Source organism: Oryctolagus cuniculus, chromosome 1 (genome assembly GCF_051225735.1).
Source record: "Oryctolagus cuniculus isolate XC-2025 breed Fujian yellow rabbit chromosome 1, ASM5122573v1, whole genome shotgun sequence".
In the NCBI taxonomy this organism is placed as follows: domain Eukaryota; kingdom Metazoa; phylum Chordata; class Mammalia; order Lagomorpha; family Leporidae; genus Oryctolagus; species Oryctolagus cuniculus.
The window spans coordinates 233888806-233911856 of record NC_142867.1 but is presented as its reverse complement, the minus strand read 5'-3'; the positions used below and the strand labels follow the sequence as shown (position 1 = coordinate 233911856).

At 61.1% G+C, this 23051-nt stretch overlaps 1 protein-coding gene across 1 annotated transcript in view; it reads right to left on the bottom strand.

Moving 5' to 3' along the window:
• The window catches only part of LAMC3 (laminin subunit gamma 3), a 56045-nt gene that overhangs the window by 20166 nt on the left and 12828 nt on the right, over nucleotides 1-23051 (bottom strand). The window contains exons 3-14 of the mRNA XM_089321478.1: nucleotides 22238-22368; nucleotides 20197-20363; nucleotides 17403-17591; nucleotides 16858-16975; nucleotides 15322-15420; nucleotides 12770-12906; nucleotides 11150-11257; nucleotides 8452-8632; nucleotides 8162-8286; nucleotides 7325-7549; nucleotides 5433-5621; nucleotides 566-811 (exon numbers count right to left, since the gene is read on the bottom strand). Coding sequence (XP_089177604.1) covers nucleotides 566-811; nucleotides 5433-5621; nucleotides 7325-7549; nucleotides 8162-8286; nucleotides 8452-8632; nucleotides 11150-11257; nucleotides 12770-12906; nucleotides 15322-15420; nucleotides 16858-16975; nucleotides 17403-17591; nucleotides 20197-20363; nucleotides 22238-22368 — 1915 coding nt within the window. The remainder of the gene's footprint in view (nucleotides 1-565; nucleotides 812-5432; nucleotides 5622-7324; nucleotides 7550-8161; nucleotides 8287-8451; nucleotides 8633-11149; nucleotides 11258-12769; nucleotides 12907-15321; nucleotides 15421-16857; nucleotides 16976-17402; nucleotides 17592-20196; nucleotides 20364-22237; nucleotides 22369-23051) is intronic.

Below are 23051 nucleotides of genomic sequence, written 5' to 3'. Positions count from 1 at the left end.
CCTGGCTTCAGCCTGGCGCAGCCCGGCTGTTGCAGTCATTTGGGGAGTGAACCAGCCAAAGGAAGAGTCTCTGTGTGTCTCCTTCTCTCCCCATCACTCTGCCTTCCAAATAAATGCGTCTTAGGGGGAAAATGCTAGAGGTGAGCAGGGTGGCCGTGGTGCTGTGTGGGAAGGGTTCTACAGAAAACCACTTGTGCTAAGTCTGAGTCCCTCCCCTGTGGGCCTTGGGGAGCCTTCCATGGGCTGCTGGGCACCGTGGTCCCCCGAGCGGGGGACAGAGGGCTGACAGCTAACCCAGACAGCAGGAAGGGGGTCACCAGGGGCAGGTCTTTGTTGGGACAGCCTATGTGTAGCTGCAGAGTGCGAGGTGAGGCCCAGAGACCAAAGCAGGGAGAGAATCCCAGTGCCAGAGCAGCGGAAAGGGGGCCTGGAGGAGAGGAGACCCTTGCACTTTCCAGACAAGGAGACAGAGAAGGGAGGGAACTCGCCCAAGCTGCACAGCCCCATAGAGGGGCCACCCCGCTGGGTCCTGAGCCAGAGCACAGCTCGGGGGGTGGATACTCACGCGTGCATCTGTCTGCGGGCCGGGGGGCCAGGGCGCTCCCGTAGAAGCCCTCCTGGCAGCGCTCACAGTGGTCGCCCGTCGTGTTGTACAGGCAGCGCAGGCAGCGACCTGACAGCGGGTCACAGTTTCCTACGGCGTTGGGGTCCACATTGCCGCTGCACTGGCACCGGCGGCAGGCCTGGGCACGGCCAGAGCGCCCCAGCGGGTCCCCGTAAAAGCCATCGGCACAGATCTCACAGCGCCGCCCTGTGTGTGCAGAGAACACATGGGTGGAAGGCGAAGGGGACGTCCCCCAGTCCCCTAGCAGGCCAGGGCACGGGCTCCGGTCCTGGTCAGCCCTTGGCTGGGCTGTGTGGTCTCGGGTGAGTCACCGTGCCTCTCTCAACCCCGGCTCCTCGCTGGTAAGCCAGACACCGGTAGCCAGTCCATGGACGAATCTGCGTTGAGTACGGGGCCTGGTGCAGGGTGGGGGTGGGAGTGGGGGTGGGGCGCGGTAGGGGCTGTCATCAGCCTTTATTCTCATCACTGTCAGCTTCACCATCCTCATCAGCACCTGGTCACACCCTCCCCACCTCCACCAGCATCACCCTCATCACCACACCGCCTTCGGCAATCATCATCCTCGCTATCTTGACCACCCCACCCCACCCCACCCCCCTCCTCCTCACCTTGATCATCTTCCCGCCACCACCACCACGGCCTTGGTCACTCTGCCCCATCACTCCCGTCACCTCCCCCCTCGCTGGGGCCCCTTTGCCTCTCTGCCCCGCCCCCAGCTCTGGGTCGCTCATCTCAGACTCCTGCCCTCACCTCCCGGCCCTCGGGTCATAGCGAGCCTTGGAGGAGGAGGTGGACGAGGCGGCTCTCAGAGGTCTGCTCTGGACACAGGTAGGGCTCGGAAGAACACGCCTGTACTGCGTGCTCCACACCGGGTCACGACCCCTGCAGGCACACCCATCTCCCTCCGTCTACACCCATGAAACGGGTCCCTGGGGGGAGCCGTGCCCCTCTGGGGAGCTGTCCTGCTCGCCTGCAGCTGTTCGGCCCTCCTGATGTCCCAACACTGCTTCCACTGTCACAACTGGCGTGGACTCACGGATTTTAACACCTGTGTCGTCACGAAAAACAGGTGTGGGCCCCCTGCGCCCGTCACACCCAGCAGTGCAGCTGAGAGCCAGTTAACCGATCAAAGGGCCGAATCCAGGGTGGAATGTCAGGGAACCCTGACGACATCAAGCTCGTGGAGACGACCCAGACGCAAGCGGACAAATAGCGTGTCTGAGCGAGACGCCCGTAACGGCCCCAGAGAGACGGAGAGCACCGAGCAGTCACCGAGACCCAGAGGGAAGAGGGGCTGCTGTTCACGCCGACTTCCTGGGGGCTGAGCTTGTGGTGGTGCAAGGTCCGGCGGGCGGATAGGGCTGACGACCGCACACTGGGGACACTCGACACTGACTTACACGCTGAGCCGGGCCGCATGAACCACACACCGGCGCTGGCGCAGCTATGACGGCCGGTTTTAGGTTGTATATTACATCACAATAAAATATTAACAATGTAACATATGAAGGCCATTGGATTGTACATTTTAAATGATGAAATGCTGGGCACATGAATTTCTTCAAAAGCTGCTAAGAAAAAGCCCGAAGCCTGGGAAGGCCCGGGATCTGGAAGCAGGAGTGAGGACTGGGAGAGGCCTGGTGCATGTGTGTACGTGGGGTGTGTGTGTGTGTGTGTGTGTGTATGGCATGCATCTGGTGTGTGCACGTGTGGGGTGTGTACATGTGTGGTGTCTGTATGTGGTGTGGTATGTATGGATTGTATATGGTGTGTGAATGGTGTGCGGGGTGTATATGTGTGTTGTGTGTATGGTGATGTGTGTGTATATGGTAAACAGTGTGTGTGGTGTGTATGTATATGTGTATATGGTGTGGTTTGTGTGTGTGTGGTATGCGTGTGGGGTATGTGTGTATAGTATGTGTGATATACGGCGTGTATGGTGTGTGTATGCATGTGTGTTTATGGTGTGGTGTGTGTGGTGTATGGTGTGTGTGGTGTGCATGTATATGTATATATGTGCTATGTATGTATAAGTGTGTGGTGTGCATGTGTATGTGGTATGTACGTATAAGTATATATGATGTGTGTGTATGTGTGCATGCATATGTGTATATGCTGTGGTGTGTGTGTGTGTATGGTGTGTGTGGTATATGGTTTGTATGGTGTGTGTGTATGTACGCATATGTGTATATGGTGTGGTGTATGTGTGGGTGCATGGTGTGGTGTGTGTATGGTATGTGAGGTGTATGTGGTACGTATGTATAAGTATGTATGGTGTGTGTATACGTGTGCATGCATATGTGTATATGGTGTGGTGTATGTGGTATATATGTATATGTGTGTATGTGGTATATATGTATAAGTGTGTATGGTGTGTGTATGCATATGTGTATATGGTGTGGTGTATGTGGTATATATGTATATGTGTGTATGTGGTATATATGTATAAGTGTGTATGGTGTGTGTATGCATATGTGTATATGGTGTGGTGTGCATATGTGTGCATGCATATGTATATATAATGTGCTGTGTGTATGGTATGTGTGGTGTATGTGTGTGCATATGGTACATATGTATAAGTGTGTGTGGTGTGTGTATGCATATGTGTATATGGTGTGGTGTATGTGGTGTGTATGTATATGTGTGTATGTGGTATATATGTATAAGTGTGTATGGTGTGTGTGTATGCATATGTGTATATGGTGTGGTGTGTATATGTGTGTATAGTGTGTGTGGTATGCATGTATAAGTGTGTATGGTGCGTGTATACGTGTGCATGTATATATATGTGTGTATAGTGTGTGGTGTGTATATGTGTGTGGTATGTATGTATAAGTGTGTATGGTGCGTGTATACATGTGCATGTATATATATGTGTATAGTGTGTGGTGTGTATATGTGTGTGGTATGTATGTATAAGTGTGTATGGTGCGTGTATACATGTGCATGTATATATATGTGTATAGTGTGTGGTGTGTATATGTGTGTGGTATGTATGTATAACTGGTGCGTGTATACATGTACATGCATATGTGTATATGGTGTGGTGTGTACATGTGTGTATAGTGTGTGTAGTATGCATGTATAAGTGTGTATGGTGCGTGTATACGTGTGCATGTATATATATGTGTGTGTATAGTGTGTGGTGTATATATGTGTGTGGTATGTATGTATAACTGGTGCGTATATACATGTACATGCATATGTGTATATGGTGTGGTGTGTGTGGTATATATGTATATGTGTGTATGTGGTATATATGTATAAGTGTGGTGTGGTGTGTATATGTGTGTATAATGTGTGTACATGTGTGTGGTATATATGTCTAAGTGTGTATGGTGCATGTATACGTGTACATGCATATGTGTATATAGTGCGGTGTGTGTATGGTGTGTGTGGTGTGTGTATGTGTATAGAGTGTGGTGTATGTGTGGGTGTATGGTGTGTGGTGTGTATATGTGTGTATGTGATATGTGTGTCTAAGTATGTATGGTGTGTGTATATGTGTGCATGCATATGTATATATGGTGTGGTGTGTGGTGTGTGTGTGTGTGGTACGTATGTATAAGTGTGTATGGTGCATGTACACGTGTGCATGCATATGTGTATATGGTGTGGTATATGTGGTGTGTATGTATATGTGTGTATGTGGTATATATGTATAAGTGTGTATGGTGTGTGTATGCATATGTGTATATGGTGTGGTGTGTGTATGTGTGTATAATGTGTGTATGTGTGTGTAGTATGCATGTATAAGTGTGTATGGTGCGTGTATACATGTGCATGCATATGTGTATATGGTGTGGTGTGTGTATGTGGTGTGTGTATGTGTATATGTGTGTATGGTGTGTGTATGTATGCATATGTGTATATGGTGTGGTGTGTGTATGGTGTGTGTGGTGTATGTGTGTGTATATGTGTTTATGGTGTGTGTGTGTGGTGTGTGTGCTGTGTGTATGTGTATGTGTGTGTATGGTGTGTGTGTACGTATGCATATGTGTATATGGTGTGGTGTGTGTATGGTGTGTGTGCTGTGTGTATGTGTATATGTGTGTATGGTGTGTGTGTATGTATGCATATGTGTATATGGTGTGGTGTGTGTATGTGTGTATAATGTGTGTATGTGTGTGTGGTGTATGGTGTGTGTATGTGTATATGTGTGTATGGTGTGTATGTATGCATATGTGTATATGGTGTGGTGTGTGTGTGCTGTGTGTATGTGTATGTGTATGCATGGTGCGTGTATACGTGTGTATGCACGTGTGTATATGGTGTGGTGTATGTGGTGTATGGTGTGTGTGTGTATGCATATGTGTATATGGTGTGTGTGTGTGGTGTGTGGTGTGTGTATGTGTATATGGTGTGGTATATGTGTGTGTATAGTGTGTGTGCTACGTGCACACCTGACTTCTGCCTCACATTGCACCTGACCTTTAAAAGCTGCGAGCTGCACCGAGGTGGCCTGTGAATTGATTGATTCGCCTGCCTGGGACGATTCGTTACGCGCCAGACACCCTGCACGAGGCTTCCCCCTCAGCCGCGGGTCAGAATCTCCCGTGACCTGATCATGAGTGGCAGCCCTAGGTTCCATCACGGAGCAGCCGGGACCCACGGGGGCATTTTCGAAGCTCGCGGTGCCCAGTGGCCCAAGTTCGGCAGGTGACCCACAGCAGCCGGGGGCCCTGACTCTGGGTCGTTGCCCTCTAAGCCGGGCTCCTGCCCATCTGCCACAGACCCAGGCCCCACCCCTGTGGGAGGCCAGGGCAGAGGCGGGCGTGCTGGGCGCTGGTCTGCCCGAGCCACTCACCTCTCTGGCCTGGGGGGCAGTGGGTACACACCACCTCCCCGCTCTCCGGGACGGTCGTGCACGCCGACTGGCCGGGGCACGGACAGGGCTGGCAGTCGTCGGCTTGGCCCCGGAAAGGGTTGCCATAGAAACCCGGCAAGCAGCGCTCACAGGACGGGCCCTCGGTGTGGTGGCCACACAGGCAGATCCCTGGGGGGTGGGGGGAGACAAGCACCTGCTTACCACCTGCCGAGCTGGCTCCCCACCCAGGAGACAGCAGGCACACTGGCCGGAGAAGTCTCAGAGCACGTCCCAGCTGCCCGGGCACTGGGAAGCCCTCCGGGGGGGGGGGGGCAGCACGGTCCAGGGATGAAGGGTCTGGGCTTGGAGCCAGCCCACGCTGGGCTCATGTCCTCCACTGAGGACCCGCATGAACCTGGGCCAATCACCTGCCACTCCCACCCTTGAGTGCCCACCAGCAAGACAGGAATAACAACGGCACTGACAGTGAGGGCTCTATCAGGACTCAAGGCGCCTCGCACTCGCCCTGGTGCCCAGTTATTATTACTGCCGTCGCTGTTTTTCCGTTTCCCCTGGTGGCATGGCCAGCTCATGCTCCCGACCTGCTTTTCTCCCCCCCCGCTCAGAGCCTGGGGTGCTTGGGAGGGAGACCCTGGCACCAGGGCCTGAGGGTGAGGCCGGGCCGAGGAGGGGTTCATGAGACCAGCACTCCGGGGGCCCCCAGCAGCACCCAGCAGGGCTGAGGTGAGCAGGGAGGAAGGGTGGGGAGCCAGGGGCAGACAAGCAGGACAGGAGTGGTGGCCGAGAGGGCTCATTGCTCCTTGGGGTCTGCGAGACGGTGGCCCACTGCACAATGAGGACTTTGCCGGAAGTGGCGGGGGGGCCGGGGGCTCTGCGGGGATGACAGGCTGGGCTCCTTCCTCACCAGGGGACTTCTGGACCGCTGTGTGGGGAGGTTGAGGAGGTCTTATCTGGGCTGGATTAGTGATGTCTGCCATGGGCACCCCACGTATTGCATGAACCAGAGATCCCACCTGCTCCAGGCTTCCTGGTGTAGGAGTGGAGGGAGGCTTCTGTCCAGCACCCCTTCTAGCACCTGGCTGTGTGACCTTGAGCCAGGCCTCTCTACAGGTGAGGAGGACAGCTGGTGGGAGGTGCAGCTCTGCCACCTACTGGCTGTGCCGAGGCCCTGCACCTTAGCTCCCCAGCCGTTCAAATGGGACAGCAAAGGCCCTGGGGCGTCAGTAACTGCTCAGCCACGGGAGAACCCAAGGGCGCTGTTTTCCCATTCCCAGCAGTCCTGGAAAGGAGGCACTGCCGTGACCTGCACCTCCCAGGTGGAGCCGCTCGGCTCTCCCACCCAGCAGGCTGCCTGGGCCTCTCGGGACACACACCTCTCTCATCTAGAGGAGGACGTGGGCTCAGGCAGGGAAGTGACCTTGCCAAAGCCACGAGCCACTGAGAGGTGAAGGGTGGCAGGCGTGTGATCTGGGTAGACACTTTCGTGCCGCTGTCACCTGTGTGGCCCTCCCGAGAGCCCGCGTGCTGCCTCCTGCCAGGTTTCGCCTCCGTCTGTCTTTCCAGCATCCCTGCCCGGCAGGGTCCCCTCGGATCTTTCCGTGGTCCTCACTGGGAGGACGTGGCTCAGTGCAGACAGGAAGCCACCTGGGCGGGCGGCCTGCCGAGCTCCCTGGCACAGAGCCTCATGATTAAATCCATCCCCGTTACTGCTTTTACCAGAGCACGAGCTGGCCAGGCAGCAGCGTGAGGACAGCCGGCACCTGCCCGCCCACAGCCTGGCTAGGCGCCCAGTGCCGGGGCCAGGCGACCCTGGGCAGACTGGCTCTCCGCTTCCTGTGCTGGGCCTTAGGATACGGCGTCAGCAGACTCACCTGTGTCGGGGTCACAGGGGCCGTGCTGGTTACAGGTGCAGGGGACACAGCTGGCGTAGGGACCACCTCGTGGAGTCTCCCTCTTGTAGCCTGGGGCACAGGATTCACAGAACTGGCCTGTGTACCCCTGAGGACACGTGCAAGTCTCCACCCAGGAGGCTGCAGGGAAGGGCCCGCGCTGGGGCTGGGCTGACGTGAGCCGGACCTCAGCCAGGAGCACCTGGCCTGCACAGGGGGAAAGAGAGGGAGACAAAGCAGCGACAGTGTAAGGACCAAGTATCTTTAAAAAAATTCATTTGTTCCAGAGAGGGAGAGAGAGAGAGAGAGATCTTCCGTACACTGGTTTGCTCCCCAAATGGAATTAATGGCCAGGGTTGGGCCAGGCCAAAATCAGGAGCCAGGAGCTCCATCCAGGTCTCCTATGTGGGTGGCAGGGGACCAAACACCTGGGCCATCCTCCACTGCTTCCCCCAGGCTACCAGCAGGGAGCTGGATCGGAAGTGGAGCAGCCGGGACATGAACTGGCAACCATATAGGATGCTGGCATCACAGGCGGTGGTTTTACCAGCTTTCCCACAATGCCAGCCCTGAATATCAATGTTTTTAAAAGTCAAATTAAGGGACCAGTGTTGTTAACACACAGCCTGCAAAAGTGGAGCAGCCGGGTCTCGAACTGGTGCCCAAGTGGGATGCTGGAGCTACAGGCAATGGCTTTACCTGCTATACCACAGCCTCAGCCCCTTTGTATTTTAAAACTGTGTGGAGTGGGTTATCACCAGGCACTGCACCAGGAGCACAGCACAGAGCCAGCCTGGGGCAGCCTGTGCCAGTACTGACCAGAGAGCCGGGGGTATGGAGCTGTGACATTGGCCTGGATGCGCAGAGCGGTCAGGTTGGCCAAGAGCCGCTGGAAGTGGAAGGCGGGCAGCGGAGGGTGCGCATCCTCGGAAGTCTCCTGTAACCTGGAGGAGGAGAAGCAGGCGACACAAGAAAAACCTGAGCCGGGACAGCGGTGCCGGAGCCCGGGACCCCACCGCAGCCCCCAGACCACAGAGAGGGGTCTGGCCATGCCCCGCCCTCGGGGACCACCCCGACTCCCACCGCTCAGGACAGGGGAGGACACTCACAGGAACCTGATCTGTGCCTCCCCCGGCTGCCCTGCGTCCAGGGAGGGCCTCAGAGACAAGGCCAGGCCTGCCCCTTCCAGCCTCAGCTGCATGACCGGCGGGGGGGCGCCTCCGGGGGACACGTGCAAGGTCAGTGTGAGGGGCTGCCCATAGCTGAGCCGCTGGTCTCCCAGGAACTGCCCTGCGGGGGAGAGGAGGCTTGCTCAGGGCTCGATTCTATTGGCCATCAGACATCGAAGCAAGACAAAACCACAGCACGTGGGACATCCAGACAGCGCGGGTGCCCAGCCCGGCCTCCGCAGCCCAGCCTGGCGTCACGGGCGTGAGACCCGCGGGGTCACATGGGGCCCCTCGGCTCTCGACTTGATACTCTGCCAGCCCAGTCTCAGGCTCTCCATCATTGCGTCCTGGAGCTGGGATTTTGTGGATGACACTTGCCAGGTTGCGGGGTCCATACGTGAGTGGAAGAAACACATGGGGGGTGGGGGTTTGTGTGACCACAGGCACGGAAGTCCCGTGGCCGCCGTGCGCGGACGCTCAGCGAGACCCACGGAGAACTGGAGGTGCACGAGCCACTTCCACGGTGGGGGGAGCAGAGCGGCTGGCTGGCCCCAGCCAGGCTTTTCCTGCAAATCAGAACTTGCTTCCAGCGCGGGGAGAAGGCCATGGCGACCTGAGAAAGGGGAATGACCCAGGGGCCCCTTCCGGCCCCGCTTCCTCCTGTCATTTCCCTGGCCGGGGTGAACACCCCAGAACTCGAAATGCTACAAAACCTGAATTTTCTGAGTTACCGACAAGACACCAGGAGTGGAAAAATTCACACCCTGAAACTTGGTTTCATGCAGAAAGTTATTACAAACCCTTGCCTATAGGTGGCGTCTGTGTCCCACATCCGAGTGCCAGGGTGGGATGCCAGGCCCCGGCTCCTGACCCCAGCTTCTGGAAGGCAGAGGTCGTGGCCCAAGTGACCGGGCCCCCGCCACCCACGTGGGAGACCTGGAGGGATTTCCCAGCTCCTGGCTTTGGCTCAGCCCAGCTCTGGCCGAAGCGGGCATCCGAGGAGTGGAGCCAGGGGATGGGAGCTCTCTGCATGTTTTTATGTCTCTCAAACAATAAATAAAAATTTAAATCTGTTCAAATGGCATAAAATTACCTTCAGGCTATATTTCTGAGGAACATACGAAACACAGCTGAATTTCTGTTTAGACTTGGATCTGATCCCCAGGACATCTCGTAAGGAGCGTGCAAATATTTCTAAGTCTAGAAAAATTCAGAATCCCGAACACTTCTGCCCCAGCATTGTGGGTACGGGTGACTGGGTCTGTGTTCGCTGACCATTCAGGCCGGAAATCGGGGCTGGTGAGGCCACCACAGCCCCCTTGTCCCGCGGGCCTTGTGCCCGGAGGCGGGCAGGGGTGGGACGCGGCCCCATGAGCAGGAGGTGTGCAGATGAAGACATGAACAAGCCCCTGTGCTCGCTCTGCGCTGCGCGGTGCCGCTACCGTGCTGATGAGAACAAAATGCACATTTGTGTTTGAGCTGGCAAAAGCCACTGTGTCATTTCTGCGATCCCCCCATCCGAGCAAAAAACTCCGATATGTGCCTCGGTATGAAAACGAAATGCTCGTCATTTAAAATTCTAATTTTTCCTTACCTAGAATGACATCAAATATCAATTAAAAAAACCCACCAAGCCTAACTTGTACTCAAACTGGGGCTTGGGGAGGGACTCAAACAAGACACCCACACTCTGCCTGCGCCCCCAGAGTACTCACCAGCGTCAGCACACTCGCTGGCACGGAGACGACTGGGCAGACCCTGGGCTAGTCTCTACAGCCTCCCGCACCTGAACCCCACCCCGCCCCCGTGCCCCTGCGACAACGCTCAGTGGGCACCGACACCCCCGTTCCCCCAGCTCAGGGTCCACAGGCCTCTGCAGCCTGCGCACAGAATCCTGCCAGTGCACCTGCTGTGGGGAGGGCGTGAGCCCCTCTAACTCCGGGAGCCCTCATCACCCCTCCTGTGAGCAGCAGGGGCGAAGCCCGACTCCCCTGCCTGCCCTCACCTCATGGCTGCCCAGAGAGGGGCCAGACAGGCTGGTCAATACCCCCCAAATCTGGTCACAGCAGAGCCAAGGATGGCCCAGGCTCCCAGTTCAGGGTCTGGGAGACCAGAGTGCCCCTAACTGGGGAGAGGGCTCAGGGTAAAGGAGAACATCCTTCCTTCTGCAGGAATCCCAGGGCCCTGGCAGGGGCTGGCGGGAAACACACAGGGGCCACCTGGGGCCTCACAGTGGCCATGGGCTCTGGGACACTGCTCCTGCCCAGAGGGCCAGGGGCGACGGCAGAGCGGAGGCGCCCAGAGCCGTCCTCGTCCCAGCCCGGCAGCCTGTGACTATGGGACGTCACGGTGCAGGGGGACAGGAGGGGGAAGGCAGCCGGGGGAGGTTACCAAGGGTCAGCCAGCTGCACCCCCCACAACCACAAGGGCCCTGGGAAGACAGGACCCGGGGGATGGGACGGGAGAGACTCGGCCTCCGAGGAGTGAGAGGCCAGCGTGGGGACTGTCCCCGGAGCCTCCTCCACAGGCACAGGACCCTCCCACGCCTTGACCTCAGTCCGCGAGGCCCATGTCAGGCCGCTCACAGGAGCAGCTGCAGGGAGCCCCCGGCGTCCGCCCTGCCCAGGCCAGCAGGTACCTGGTGCCATGAGCTCCTCCTCTTCCAGGCTCAGCAGGACGCCCTGCGGGCTCCATCGCGGAGGGCGCTCTGGGCCTCCCACGCGCCTGCTCCGCCAGCCCTCGGCTCCTGGACAGTGGGAACAGACATGCACCGGTCAGCTGAAGGCTCCGGGGGTGCCACAGGGCGACAGGTCCAGCAGGGCGCCCCGGCAGAGGGAAACTCCCAGCAGGCCCCTGCGGCAGGGCCCACCTGCCCTGTCGGTGGGCTTGGGAGGCCAGCATGAGGACACAGCCCAGAGACCCCCAGCACAGGGCTGGGGGCTTGGGATGGCAGGGCCACCCCTAACCACACTGGACTCCACCTGGGCCTCAGGGAACCTTCCCACCTGTGAGCCCAGCAGACCTGACCGTCCAGGTCCGTGTGTCACCCAGGCAGGCCGCAGGCCAGCAAGGGGCCGAGCCAGGCTGGGAACCGGGACCTGCAGGACCCCGAGTAGGTCGCCTAAGCTCTCCGAAGCCAGCTCCTCATCTGCAAAATGAGGGCAGCGAAGTGTTTATGGCCCAGCGAGCAGCTCTCGACGTCGACGTCGGCCTGGAGACCCCGTCCCAGGCCCTCTCCCAGGTCCAGAAGGCCACCCTGTCTTCCAGCAGACACTAAGGGGCCGTCTGCATTTTCTATTCTCTTTCTCAGGCACAGTGTGGGAACTGGTTTCCCGCAAACCAGACCCGAGAGCCACCTGCAATCATGAGAAACCACGGCGTGCATCTCACAAAGTAGGCGCTGCGGAACGAATTTACGACGTCATAGGTTCACGACAGCGGTTTAAAAATGGCCTAACAAGTATTCTCAGATCACTCAGCTCCCACCTCGGACACAGCAGCTGTCTGCATAAACAAACCACAAAATAAAAGCACTCTGGGGTCCTCCCAGGAGTATTGGGGGTGCAGAGACTAGGAGGCGTGAGGGCCGAGGGCAGCTGTGAGATAAGGGCGATGACGTCACTAAGCGCCAAGGCCAGGGCCTGGCTCAAGGCGAGAGCTGATCTCGGGTCCAGGAAACGTGCTCCTCCCAACCCGCGGTCCAGCCGTCCAGTCGTCCAGCGCGCACGCCTCCCATCCCGCTTTCTGCACGGCGTCCAGCAGAGGGCGCACTGCTCCCGCATCTGGGGCGCTCCCCAGCCGGCACCGTGGGGCCCGCACGGCTCTGACTCAGCACAGGGCTCAGCACCGGGCTGCTCGCCCTCTCACAGGTGCGGCCGTGCCACCTGCCGCCAGGACTCGGCCAGAGGCCTGCACTGCTGGGAAGCGGACAGGCAAGGCACCCTCTGAGTTTTGTGCCTTCCAGCAAGGGACCCTCCTTATCCTGGGCCCCTTGACTCATCTGTAAAACCGGAGAGTTCCTGTCCAGTGAGTTTCCCTGCCTGCGAGGAGCTCAGCACAGCACCTGGTATACAGTAGGCAGTTGATAAATGTAGGCCACGAGACTGAGCCCGGATCTACAGCCTTTAGAGCCACTGAGGGAGACGGGTCTTAGGATGACTGCAAACTCCAGGCTCCAGGAGTGTCACACCTAGTCCCCCCACCCACACATCCACCGTCTCCCTAGTCAGGGAGGCAGCTGCGGGGGCATCTCTCTTACCCTGGCGGAAGTCGGACAGGATGTGGTGCACCTGGAACCCGGCGCTGGCCGCACACACCTTGGAGTGGCCGAAGCAGAAGCAGCTGCTGCAGCCGGCGGGGTTGTGGGGCTGCAGGTTAAACGTGCCGGGGCGGCACCTGCAAGGGAGGCGGGGCACGCACGTGAGGGCCACAGGAGCCACCAGGAGGGGGCCCCCGGGGAGCCCAGATCCTGGGTTACAGGAGAGCTGCAGAGACAGTACAGTGCGCCCGGATCCACTCCCCAGGTTCCCTCGATGCCCACGGGACACAAAGCAGACGTCGGTCCCCGGCACCTGACTCCAGGCTGCGCTGGGAGCCCTGCTGTCTGTCCCCGAGTGCCCACCGGGACGTGGTGCTACACTCGGCCACGTCCGTCTCCCACAGCCCCCGACGCCCTGGGCACTTTGCAGGAGCCGGTCTGGCATCTGTTAGAACGCTCTCGTGAGTGGAGGTTGGGGTTGGGGTTTAGGCGAGAAACACTCTGTGGTGAAGTCCCCCTCTCATCAATCACACGTCGGGGGCGGGGCGAGGGTCCCCGAAGCCAAGGTGACGCCTGTGGCCGTGGTAAGGTGTGGTCTGCCAGGGTCTCTCTGTGCACAGTCACCAGGTTCAAGGCCCTGGAAGGGAGTTCCTAAATCCAGCCCCCACACAAGACAGGAACGATGCTCCCCCTGGGAGGGGCGGGGGTCCCAAGACCTGTGCTTAACCCCTCACAGAACAGGACTGGGAGGGGAGGCAAACACCCCGCCCCTCCCCAGGCCCTGCCCAAGAAGCAGGGGTCTGCGGGCTCATCCCCGCCTCAGTGAGAATCCTGCAGGCAGACAGCCCCCCCTGCCCTGTTCACGGCAGGACGGACGCGCGGGGAGGGGGAGAGGGTGTTTATTCTTGGGGTTGTAACTGCGTCCTGCTGTCCCCGATTTCGCTGTTCCAACTGTTCCAGCTAGGGGAGCCCTGTGGGGTTAGCACCGCGCCCTCGTGGCCCGGCCCAGCCCTGCTCTGCTGGGGCTGCGTCTGCCGTGGCTGGCGAGCACTCCCTGGCTTTCTGGTGCTGCGGGATGTTCCGGGCTCATCTTGTCCGTCCCCTGCCCTGCCCTGGAAACAGCCCGACCTCCCGGCAGCTGCGGGACCGCAGGGGGACAAAGGCGAGTCCCAGGTACTGGGAGACCCGGTGCACAGTCTGGTTTGTAGGAAGCCCAGCGACTCCGGACGAGAGCTCCACGCCAGCCCTCCTGGAGCCCAAGTGGGCACACAGAGGCTCCGCAGAAGGACCTGCCCAGTCCCCGGATGAGGAAGGCTCCCAGGTGGCTTGACCCGTGTTCTGCCTCCTCACGAGCAGGGAGGGACAAGTGTGATCGCACTCCACTAGCGATGTCTACATGGGCATGAAGTGGGAGGGGTGATCGCACTCCACTAGTGATGTCTGCTATGGGTGTGAAGTGGGGGTGGTATGAGTGTTCCATTAGTGATGTCTGCCATGGGTGTGAAGTGGGGGGGGTGATAGCACTCCATTAGTGATGTCTGCCATGGGTGTGAAGTGGGAGGGGTGATAGCACTCCATTAGTGATGTCTGCCATGGGTGTGAAGTGGGAGGGGTGATCGCACTCCATTAGTGATGTCTGCCATGGGTGTGAAGTGGGGGTGGTGTGACTGCTCCATTAGTGATGTCTGCCATGGGTGTGAAGTGGGGGGGGTGATCGCACTCCACTAGTGATGTCTGCTATGGGTGTGAAGTGTGGGGTGTGATCGCACTCCATTAGTGATGTCTGCCATGGGTGTGAAGTGGGAGGGGTAATAGCACTCCATTAGTGATGTCTGCCATGGGTGTGAAGTGTGGGGTGTGATTGCACTCCTCTAGCGATGTCTGCCGTGGGTGTCAAGTGAGGGTGTGTGATCACACTCCACTAGCAATGTCTGGCATGGGTGTGAAGTGGGGGTGGTGTAACTGCTCCATTAGTGATGTCTGCCATGGGTGTGAACTGCAGGTGGTGTGATGTGCTCCATTAGTGATGTCTGCATAGGTGACAAGCGGGAGTGTGTGATCGCACTCCATTAGCGATGTCTGCATGGGTGTAAGTGGGGGTGTGTGTGATGTGCTCCATTAGTGATGTCTGCCATGGATGTGAAGTGGGGGTGTGTGAGAGAGCTTCATTAGCGATGTCTGCATGGGTGTGAACTGCAGGTGGTGTGATGTGCTCCATTAGCGATGTCTGCATGGGTGTCAAGTGGGGGTGTGACAGTGCTCCATTAGTGATGTCTGCCATGGGTGTGAAGCAGGGGTGTGACAGTGCCCCATTACTGAGAAAGGGGAGAGCTGTGGTACACATACCATGTCTTTGCTCAGATGGTCCCCCCATCCTTTCTGGCTAAGAAAGATGTATTTTCTCGACTTGGAGCCACCAGTGGTGGGGTGAACCCGCGGACAGTGCCGGAAGCCGTGGCGCAGCTTCCTGGGAGTGGACCCATGTGGGGTCCTGGGGAGGGGACTGCGGCCCCGATACCCCCAGCTCCACCCCCGGCGATCAGCTCACCCACCTGTCACACAGGCTGCCTTCCACATTCTCTTTGCAGGGGCAACGCCCACTGCGAGGGTCACAGGTGCCCAGGCTGCCGGCTGCATCGCAGGTGCAGGGTCTGGGAAGAGACAGGACGAGAGGGAACGCAAGCAACAAGTTACTCTAGAGTGGGGGCGGCCGTCCTGGGTGGAAATCTCCCGAGGAGACCAGGAGGAGGCTGACCCGAGAGCCCACCCTCGCCTCGCTCTCCCCACCTTGCCCAGGGAGCTGTCTGCCCACCGCGGGCACAGAGCGCCCTCTGCTGGCCCAGGCTCCTCCACACACTGCCCCTTCCGCCCGCCACCCGGCAGTCTGATGAGCCCTGGTCCCGCCGTCCAGCGAGGAGGCAGACACCCAGGCGGCGCTGTGCTGCGACACGCGCAATGGGAGATGCACAAGAGGCCACGGCGGCACGGGGGGCATCGGACACCACCAAAGCCAGGGCGCAGGGGACCTGTGGTGGGGGCACCTCTGCCACCGGGCCGGGGTGGAGGGGTGCTCCCGCTAGGTGGAAGGTACAGAGGCCCAGAGGCCAGGGAGGCCCCAGGGAGCTGCCTGTGTGTCCGTGCATCCTCGCTGGACGGCTGACCCGTGAGGGCGGCCCTGGGGAGGCAGCCAGCTCCCCATGGAATGGTCAGTTTTGTGCCCAAAACCACTGAATGTTTCGCAAGGAATCAGACTCCAACCCCACCCCGACACAACCCCACTGCCTGCGAGATGCAAGACTGTTGTTATTAACCAAAGCCAAGTTCGTTTCACAGCGCTTCCTCTGAACTCGTGAGAGCTGTGTTTTTTGGATGGTTGTGTATCCTCCCCGGCAAGAGGGCAACTGTGTCAGACCCTGCCTCTGCGGACCACGCCCTGGTCCGGCCCTGCCTGGCTCTTTCGCCCCAGCTGCCCCAGTGGGAGCCAGAGACTCGGGTCCACAACTCGGGCCCTCCCTGCTCAGCCTCCCCCGCACCAGCCCGTTGCACACCCCCAGTCCAGACGCCGGGAGCAGCCTTGCACGGGGCCCTGGAGTCTGCCTGGGCCCCCGCCCCTCCGTGGCCTCCTCCTGCTGCGGCCCCCTCCTATGTCACGGTGGTCCTCGGTTTCTCCCGAGGCCCAGCCGGGCTCCCCATCTGCACACCCACCCGCCCTGCCCACAGGTGCCGAGCCTCAGCTTGCATTGGCCTCTGAGTCCTCGCCACGCCCTTCCCTCTGCCTGGAACACTGTTCCCTCCCATTCCTCCCTTCTCTCCCTGCCGGCCTCACTCATCAGGTCTCTGTGCCTCCTCCAGGAAGCCCACCCTCGACCCTGAGACCCACTGGCCTTGCGCTGGACTCGGCACCCCCGTCTCATAGTTGTGTTTATGCCTCTCCCTTCCGCAGGCCGTGGGAGCGCCTGGTCCTCACCAGGATGGCGTGCGGGAGCAGCAGACAGGGAGGAGGGCGCACCAGCCACCGTCCCCTCCCTCCTGCTTCCCGTGGTCCAGCCCAGCGCTGGCCACCCACACCCACTCCCTGCACCCCTCACCTGCAGCCTCCCTCGCTGAGCGAGTGGAACCCAGGCAGGCAGCGGTCACACTTCCAGCCGGTCACGGTGGGTCTGCAGGTGCAGGAGCCCTCAGCATCACACTGGAGGCTCAGGGAGCCTGCGGGGGCAAGGGGACAGCGCTGTGGACGCTGGGACAGGGCAGGGCGGGGTGGGGGCAAGGGGACTGCGCTGTGGAGGCTGGGACAGGGCAGGGCGGGGCGGGGGCAAGGGGACTGCGCTGTGGAGGCTGGGACAGGGCAGGGCGGGGCGGGGGCAAGGGGACGGCGCTGTGGAGGCTGGGACAGGGCAGGGCGGGGCAGGGGCGGCCCGCTCACCTGCCTGGTGGCAGTCACAGGGCAGGAGGGGCGGGGCCGCTCACCTGCCTGGTGGCAGTCACAGGGCGGGGGCGGGGCCGCTCACCTGCCTGGTGGCAGTCACAGGGTGGGGGCGGGGCCGCTCAGCTGCCTGGTGGCAGTCACAGGGCAGGAGGGGCGGGGCGCTCACCTGCCTGGTGGCAGTCACAGGGCGGGGGCGGGGCCGCTCACCTGCTGGGTGGCAGTCGCAGGGCTGGCACGGGGCCCGCTGGTCCCAGCGGTAGAAGTTCTCCTGGCAGCGTTCGCAGTGTGGCCCGGCCGTGTGGCCGCGGCAGTTGCGGCAGCGCCCGCCGTGGCCCGTGCTGCGGAAGAGCTCACGGTCGAAGGAGCACTCCTCAGAGTGGCCGCTACAGTTACAGGCTGTGGGCGGGAGGCGGGGAGGACACGTGAGGGGCCCAGGGCCATGGTGAAGAGGGGAATCTGTGCCAGCCAGCCTCCCTGTGCCAAGCGAGCAGGTAGCAGGAGGAAGGGCAAGATCACGGTCCAGGATGGCGTTCAGGCCAAGCTTGATCAAGGCTACAGAGACCAACTGATCGATCTTCCAAAACGGGACACTCTTAAGAGCAAGAGGAGGACCATTAATAATACCAAAACAGCAGGTGGAGGGGGCTGGCACTGTGGCGAAGCAGGTAAAGCCACTACTGCCGTGCCAGCATCCCACTTGGGCACTGGTTGGAGACCTGGCTGCTCCACTTCCCATCCAGCTCTTGGCTAATGCACCTGCGAAAGCAGTAGAAGATGGCCCAAGTGCTTGGGCCCCTGCACCTGCGTAAGAGACCTGGAAGAAGCTCCTGGCTCCTGGCTTTGGACCAGCCTGGCTCCAGCCGTTGTGGCCATTTGGGGAGTGAACTAGCAGATGGAAGACCTCTCTCCCTCTGTAACTCTGCCTTCCAAATAAATCTTTTATTAATTTAATGGGTTTTTAAAAATGATTTATTTATTTATTTGAGAAGTAAAGCTACAGAGAGAGAGAGAGGTCTTCCATCCGCTGGTTCATTCCTCAAATGACCACAACGGCCAGAGCTGCGCCAGTCTGAAGCCAGGAGCCAGGAGCCTCTTCCGGGTCTCCCACGCGGGTGCAGGGGCCCAAGCACTTGGGCCATCTTCTACTGCTTTCCCAGGCCACAGCAGAGAGCTGGATGGGAAGAGGAGCAGCTGGGACATGAACTGGCTCCCATATGGATGCCGGCACTGCAGGCAGAGGCTTAGCCCACTATGCCACAGTGCCAGTCCCATAAATAAATCTTAAAAATAAACAAACAGCAGTCACTAATCCTTGTTATAAACCAACCAACCAACCCAGCAGGCACAGGCGGGACCACGGCAGGCAAACAGGTCTGAGCAGTGACCTGGTCACAGACGGCAGAGCGGCCGAAGCAGCAGCGTGGCTCACCCCAAAACCACGCGTGTGGACCCCTCGCGTCACGGTCATAGTGGCTGCTCGCCCGTGACCGTGGGCTCGCTCACTCACTCGGGCACACAGGGAACGCCAGGCCCCCTCGTGTCATGAAGCCACTCATCCATCCACACAAAACCCCGGCCCAGCAGGTGGGAGGGCTGCACCTGAGCCCGGCGTGGGCCTGGCTGCAGCCCTCGTGCCGCCCTCCATGTGAGAGGCCCGCTGGCCGCTCGCGCCAACCCCAGGGCGCGGGGCTGCGAGGGGCCTGGAGGCCGAACAGGAGCAGGGAGGGCGTCGCAGGCAGGACGGGGTGCCCAGACTGGCTTGGCGTGTGCACAGGAGGCCAGTGGCCGTGCCGGCCAGCGAGAGCAGGGAGGGGCACGGTGGGCAGTGCAGCCGCAGGTGCAGTGTAGGGGCAGCCGTGGAGCCAGAGGCCGCGTCCCCCATGACCCTCAGCCCGGAGGGAGGGGAGGGTCTCAGCAGGAATGGGTGGAGGCGAGGGAGTCTGTGCTTGGGCTGCAGGCAGGGGCTGGGAGAGGGGCCCTTCAGGCACTGGAGGGGTGATGGGGCCAGGACCAAGGCCCCGAGATTCAGGGGCTGCCGGGAGTTGACTGAGGGGAACTCAGGGCTGGGGGCTGCACGGGCTCAGCTGCATGGTCAGACGAGAAGTCACAGATGTGACACGGCGGGAAAAGCAGTCTGGCTGTCCATGGAGACAGCCACGGGTCCCCAGCACACGAGCCGGCGTGGCTTCCACTGCCCGGCAGACACTCCCGGGCGGAGCGGGCCAGCCAGAGCAGCAGGAACCCATTAGGGCCTGGTGGCCCCGGGGCAGCTCCTCCAGCCCTGGCCCACAGAACAGGCTGTCCCTGCCCCGCCCCGGCTCTAAGGGACAGCAGGGCCCGGGGACCAAGCCTGCGTGTGAAGATGCTGTTCTTGCCAGCTGCGGCAGCGCCAGCCGGCCCCGGCACTCAGCGACAGCGGCTATGCGTGCAGGGCCTGCCGCGAGGCATATGGCTGTCTGGGGGGGCCTGGGCGGGATGGGGGCAGCTGGGAGGGATGGCAGGGGATCCCCGCTCTCAGCCCCACGTCGGTCCCTGGAGAGGGAATGGCGGCACCGTTCCCGGCTCCCTGCTTGCTGAGGTTAGGTGGTCACGGCCACATCCCACAGGGGGCCGCAACATCAAAGAGCTGTGGGGGGCTTGTGGGCGAGGCGGGGGGCAGGGCAGCACTCCCGTGGACGTGCAACAGCCTGGCTTCAATTAGCAGCTGGGGCTGGAGCCGTGAACACAATGGCACAAGTCAGGGGGCCTTCCTGGTCCTCCCACTGCGGGCGCCTCGCTGGGCAGACTTGGGCTGGGGAGCCATCTCGGGGGAGGGGAGGACTGAGGCCCAAACGCGCCTCCCCCCCAGGCCCCCTGCGGCTCTTCTTCATCTCCACAGCAGCACAGGGACCCCCGGCTGCCCGCCAGGCCCACCCAGGAGCAGCCCCCTGCCAGGTTTGGGGGGTGTGTTCCCTGGACTGGCGCCAGCAGCCTCTGGCCCCCGATGCCCCCGGCCACTCACGCAGACACTCGTGGGCGGCCTCGGCCGTGCCCCGCGCCCACGGGCGGTCCTGGAAGAAGGGCAGGCAGCGCTCGCAGTCCGGCCCGGTGGTGCTGTGCTGACAGCGGCAGGCCAGCTGGCCGGTGGCGTCGGGGCTGCACTCGCTGGCGTGCCCATGGCACTTGCACCTGGGAAAGAAATGAGGAGGAGGGGGAGCTGGAGACCGCGGTGGGGGGAGGGGCAGGTGCGGCAACCCTGTGTGCAGGTGTGGGCCCAAGTCCCCCACTGAACACCTACTATGCACGCTGGGGCAGCACGTATCAGGGAGCCAACCGCACTGGGCCCATTCCACAGATGGAGGGACTGAGGCAGGGAGAGGCTGCCTAATGCCCACCCAGGGGCAAGAAGGACCCAGGAGAGGTCATGGGCCTCCCTGGCAGAGGGTGGGCTGCAGGTCCCAGGGAAGTGGCGTGGGGGGCCAGGGAGGTCACCTCATCCCCTCTCCTTGCACTGCACCTAGAAGGGTCAGAAGGGGGCCCCCAACCTGCAAGGGGACAGCTCCTGGACCCCCTTAAATCCCAAACCAGTCTGTCCTCACCAGCAGCCCTGGCCCGTGTCCCCACACCACGCACAGGAGGAATCACATGGGAACAGAGGCGCCCAGGGAGCCACGTGGAGAACTCGCCAGGGCGGACCCTGCGTGGCCATCACCCCCAGCCCGCCCCGAGTGACCAGAGGCAGCTGCTCGCAGACGACCGCGGCTTCCGGCTCCCAGCCTTGCTCTTAGTTCCTCCTGCTGGAGCCTCGACAGGGAGGTGGCAGGGAGGAGGGAGGTGGCAGGAAGGTGGCAGGAGTGCCCACTGCATGCAGAGAACCGGGGCTCAGACCACGAGAGCGGAAGCCCGTCCTCCGTAGCTGGGCGGAGACCCTGAGCTCTGGGACAGCGCTGCGTGGCCGCCCTGTGCCCCCACCCCTACCCCAAGCCGCAGGCTCTGCCCAGGGCCACTGAGGAATCGCCGACCGCTGCTGGGGCCCCGGCACCGGCTCTGCTCCTGGGACACCAGTGTGGGAAATGCACACTGCACACTTCCTACGCGGGCTCAGGGCGGGCAGGCAATGGCAGGGCTGACACGGGCACCAGGCAGGGCACCAGGGAGGTGACCAGGGAGCATCCCTGCCCCCTGTGTGAAGCCTCCGAGCCGCGGGAGGAGAGTGGGGACATGATGCGACACCTGTCCCCACCCCAGAGCCAGCCCCAGCCCGCTGCGGGACTGAGGGTGGTCCAGCTCCGGCAGCTGGGGCCCAGATGTCCTCGGGCCCACGGCCCCAACTGCCGCCTCGGAGCTCAAGGCCACGGCCATCCCGGCGGAGCCCCCTCCTGAGTAGACTCACGCGCACATGGGGGGATTCTCACCGACACCCCCATCCCCTTCTTGGGAGACAGCAGACACCGCGTCACAGATGAGGGGCCCCCAGCACGTCCCCAGCGTCTCTACCAGCACCCAGGTGTCCGGGACCCAGGGAAGCCCAACAGCTGGGCCCCCTCCTCACTGCCCCAGCCCCTCCTGCCCCATCACTCCCAGGTGGGCCCAGCTCCCACCCCAGCTCCGCCTCCCTGGCCCAGGCCGCCCTGACCCCTCCACCCCTCCCCCACCCCCAGCCCCACTGTGGCTGCCAGGCCAGAGCCGCAGTGTTATGAAACTCTGACCCTGGGCCTCCCCAGGCCAAATCCTGTAAGAGTTTCCCACCGGACGTGGGAAGGGAAGAACGCAGGCTCAGGGCCCTGTGGCCCCATGCCCGGCTGCCCCCACCTGCTCCCTGCCCGCCCAGGGCTCGCTTGCCTTTCCCAGGCCCCAGGCCCCTGAAGGGCAGCCCCCTGACCCCCGGGCACAGCCTGTCTGCCTCCCCGCCCCTCCTGCCACTCACACGCTCCTCAGCTCCAGGGGTCCTGGAGTGGGAGGAGCAGCAGGAGGGGGGATGAGCCTGCTCCCCCCCACCCTGGGGGCACGCCACCAGCCAGCGCCACCGGCCCCAGCCTCCTCCTGCACCCCACCCCGCCTACCTGCCGCCCACGGAGAAGTCAGACACGGCGTAGTAGTAGGACTGTAGCACCTTGGGGTCCTTGAAGATGTCGTCCCCAAAGGTGTTGAGCCGGTCTAGAGAGATGAGGAGCTCGGTGCTGGTGACCCACTCCTGGGGGAGGCGGAGACAGCAGAGCTGGGGCCTGGGCCTGGGCTCCCAGCCTGCCCAGCTCAGACAAATCCTGACAAGTCTGCAGAAACCTGGAGCTGTGCTCTGGGGTTGTGCACACCCGGGCACCTGGCCACTCTGGCTGTGTGACTTCGAGGACGCTGCCCAACGTCTTGACACCTCCACTTCCCCATCCATGAAATGGGAACAACTTCCCCGCAATGGACGAGTCTTGGGGAGGACCTGGCCCAGGCCTGGGAGGCAGTGCAGGTGCAGGGGGCGAGGAGGCGGGGCCCTGAGCAGCCCTGCCGTGCGCACCGGCTGGCTTGTCCGAGCCGCCCCTGTGCCCCATTCCAGAGGTCAGCGGAGGTCCCAGTGACCTTCCGGGCTCCTGCTGCGACCTCTCTCCCAGCAGAACACGGGGCCCGGGAGAGCGGGGACTCAGGGCCTGGGGGTCCCGCCAGGTTCTGCCCCATAAATTGTTGCCGATGGCGGATGAGCAGCTCCCCCGTGCACGGGCGAGGGGGCGTGGGGAGCCCACGTGCAGGCTGACATTTTCCTCTGCCTGCTGTTACAATCAGAGGCAGCTCCAGCTGAATATTAATCAGCATTTTAATTCCGCGCAGGGGCCCCTGGCTTAGCAATCAGGACGGAAAACGAGTTCCTGGCAATGCGTCTTCCCGTCC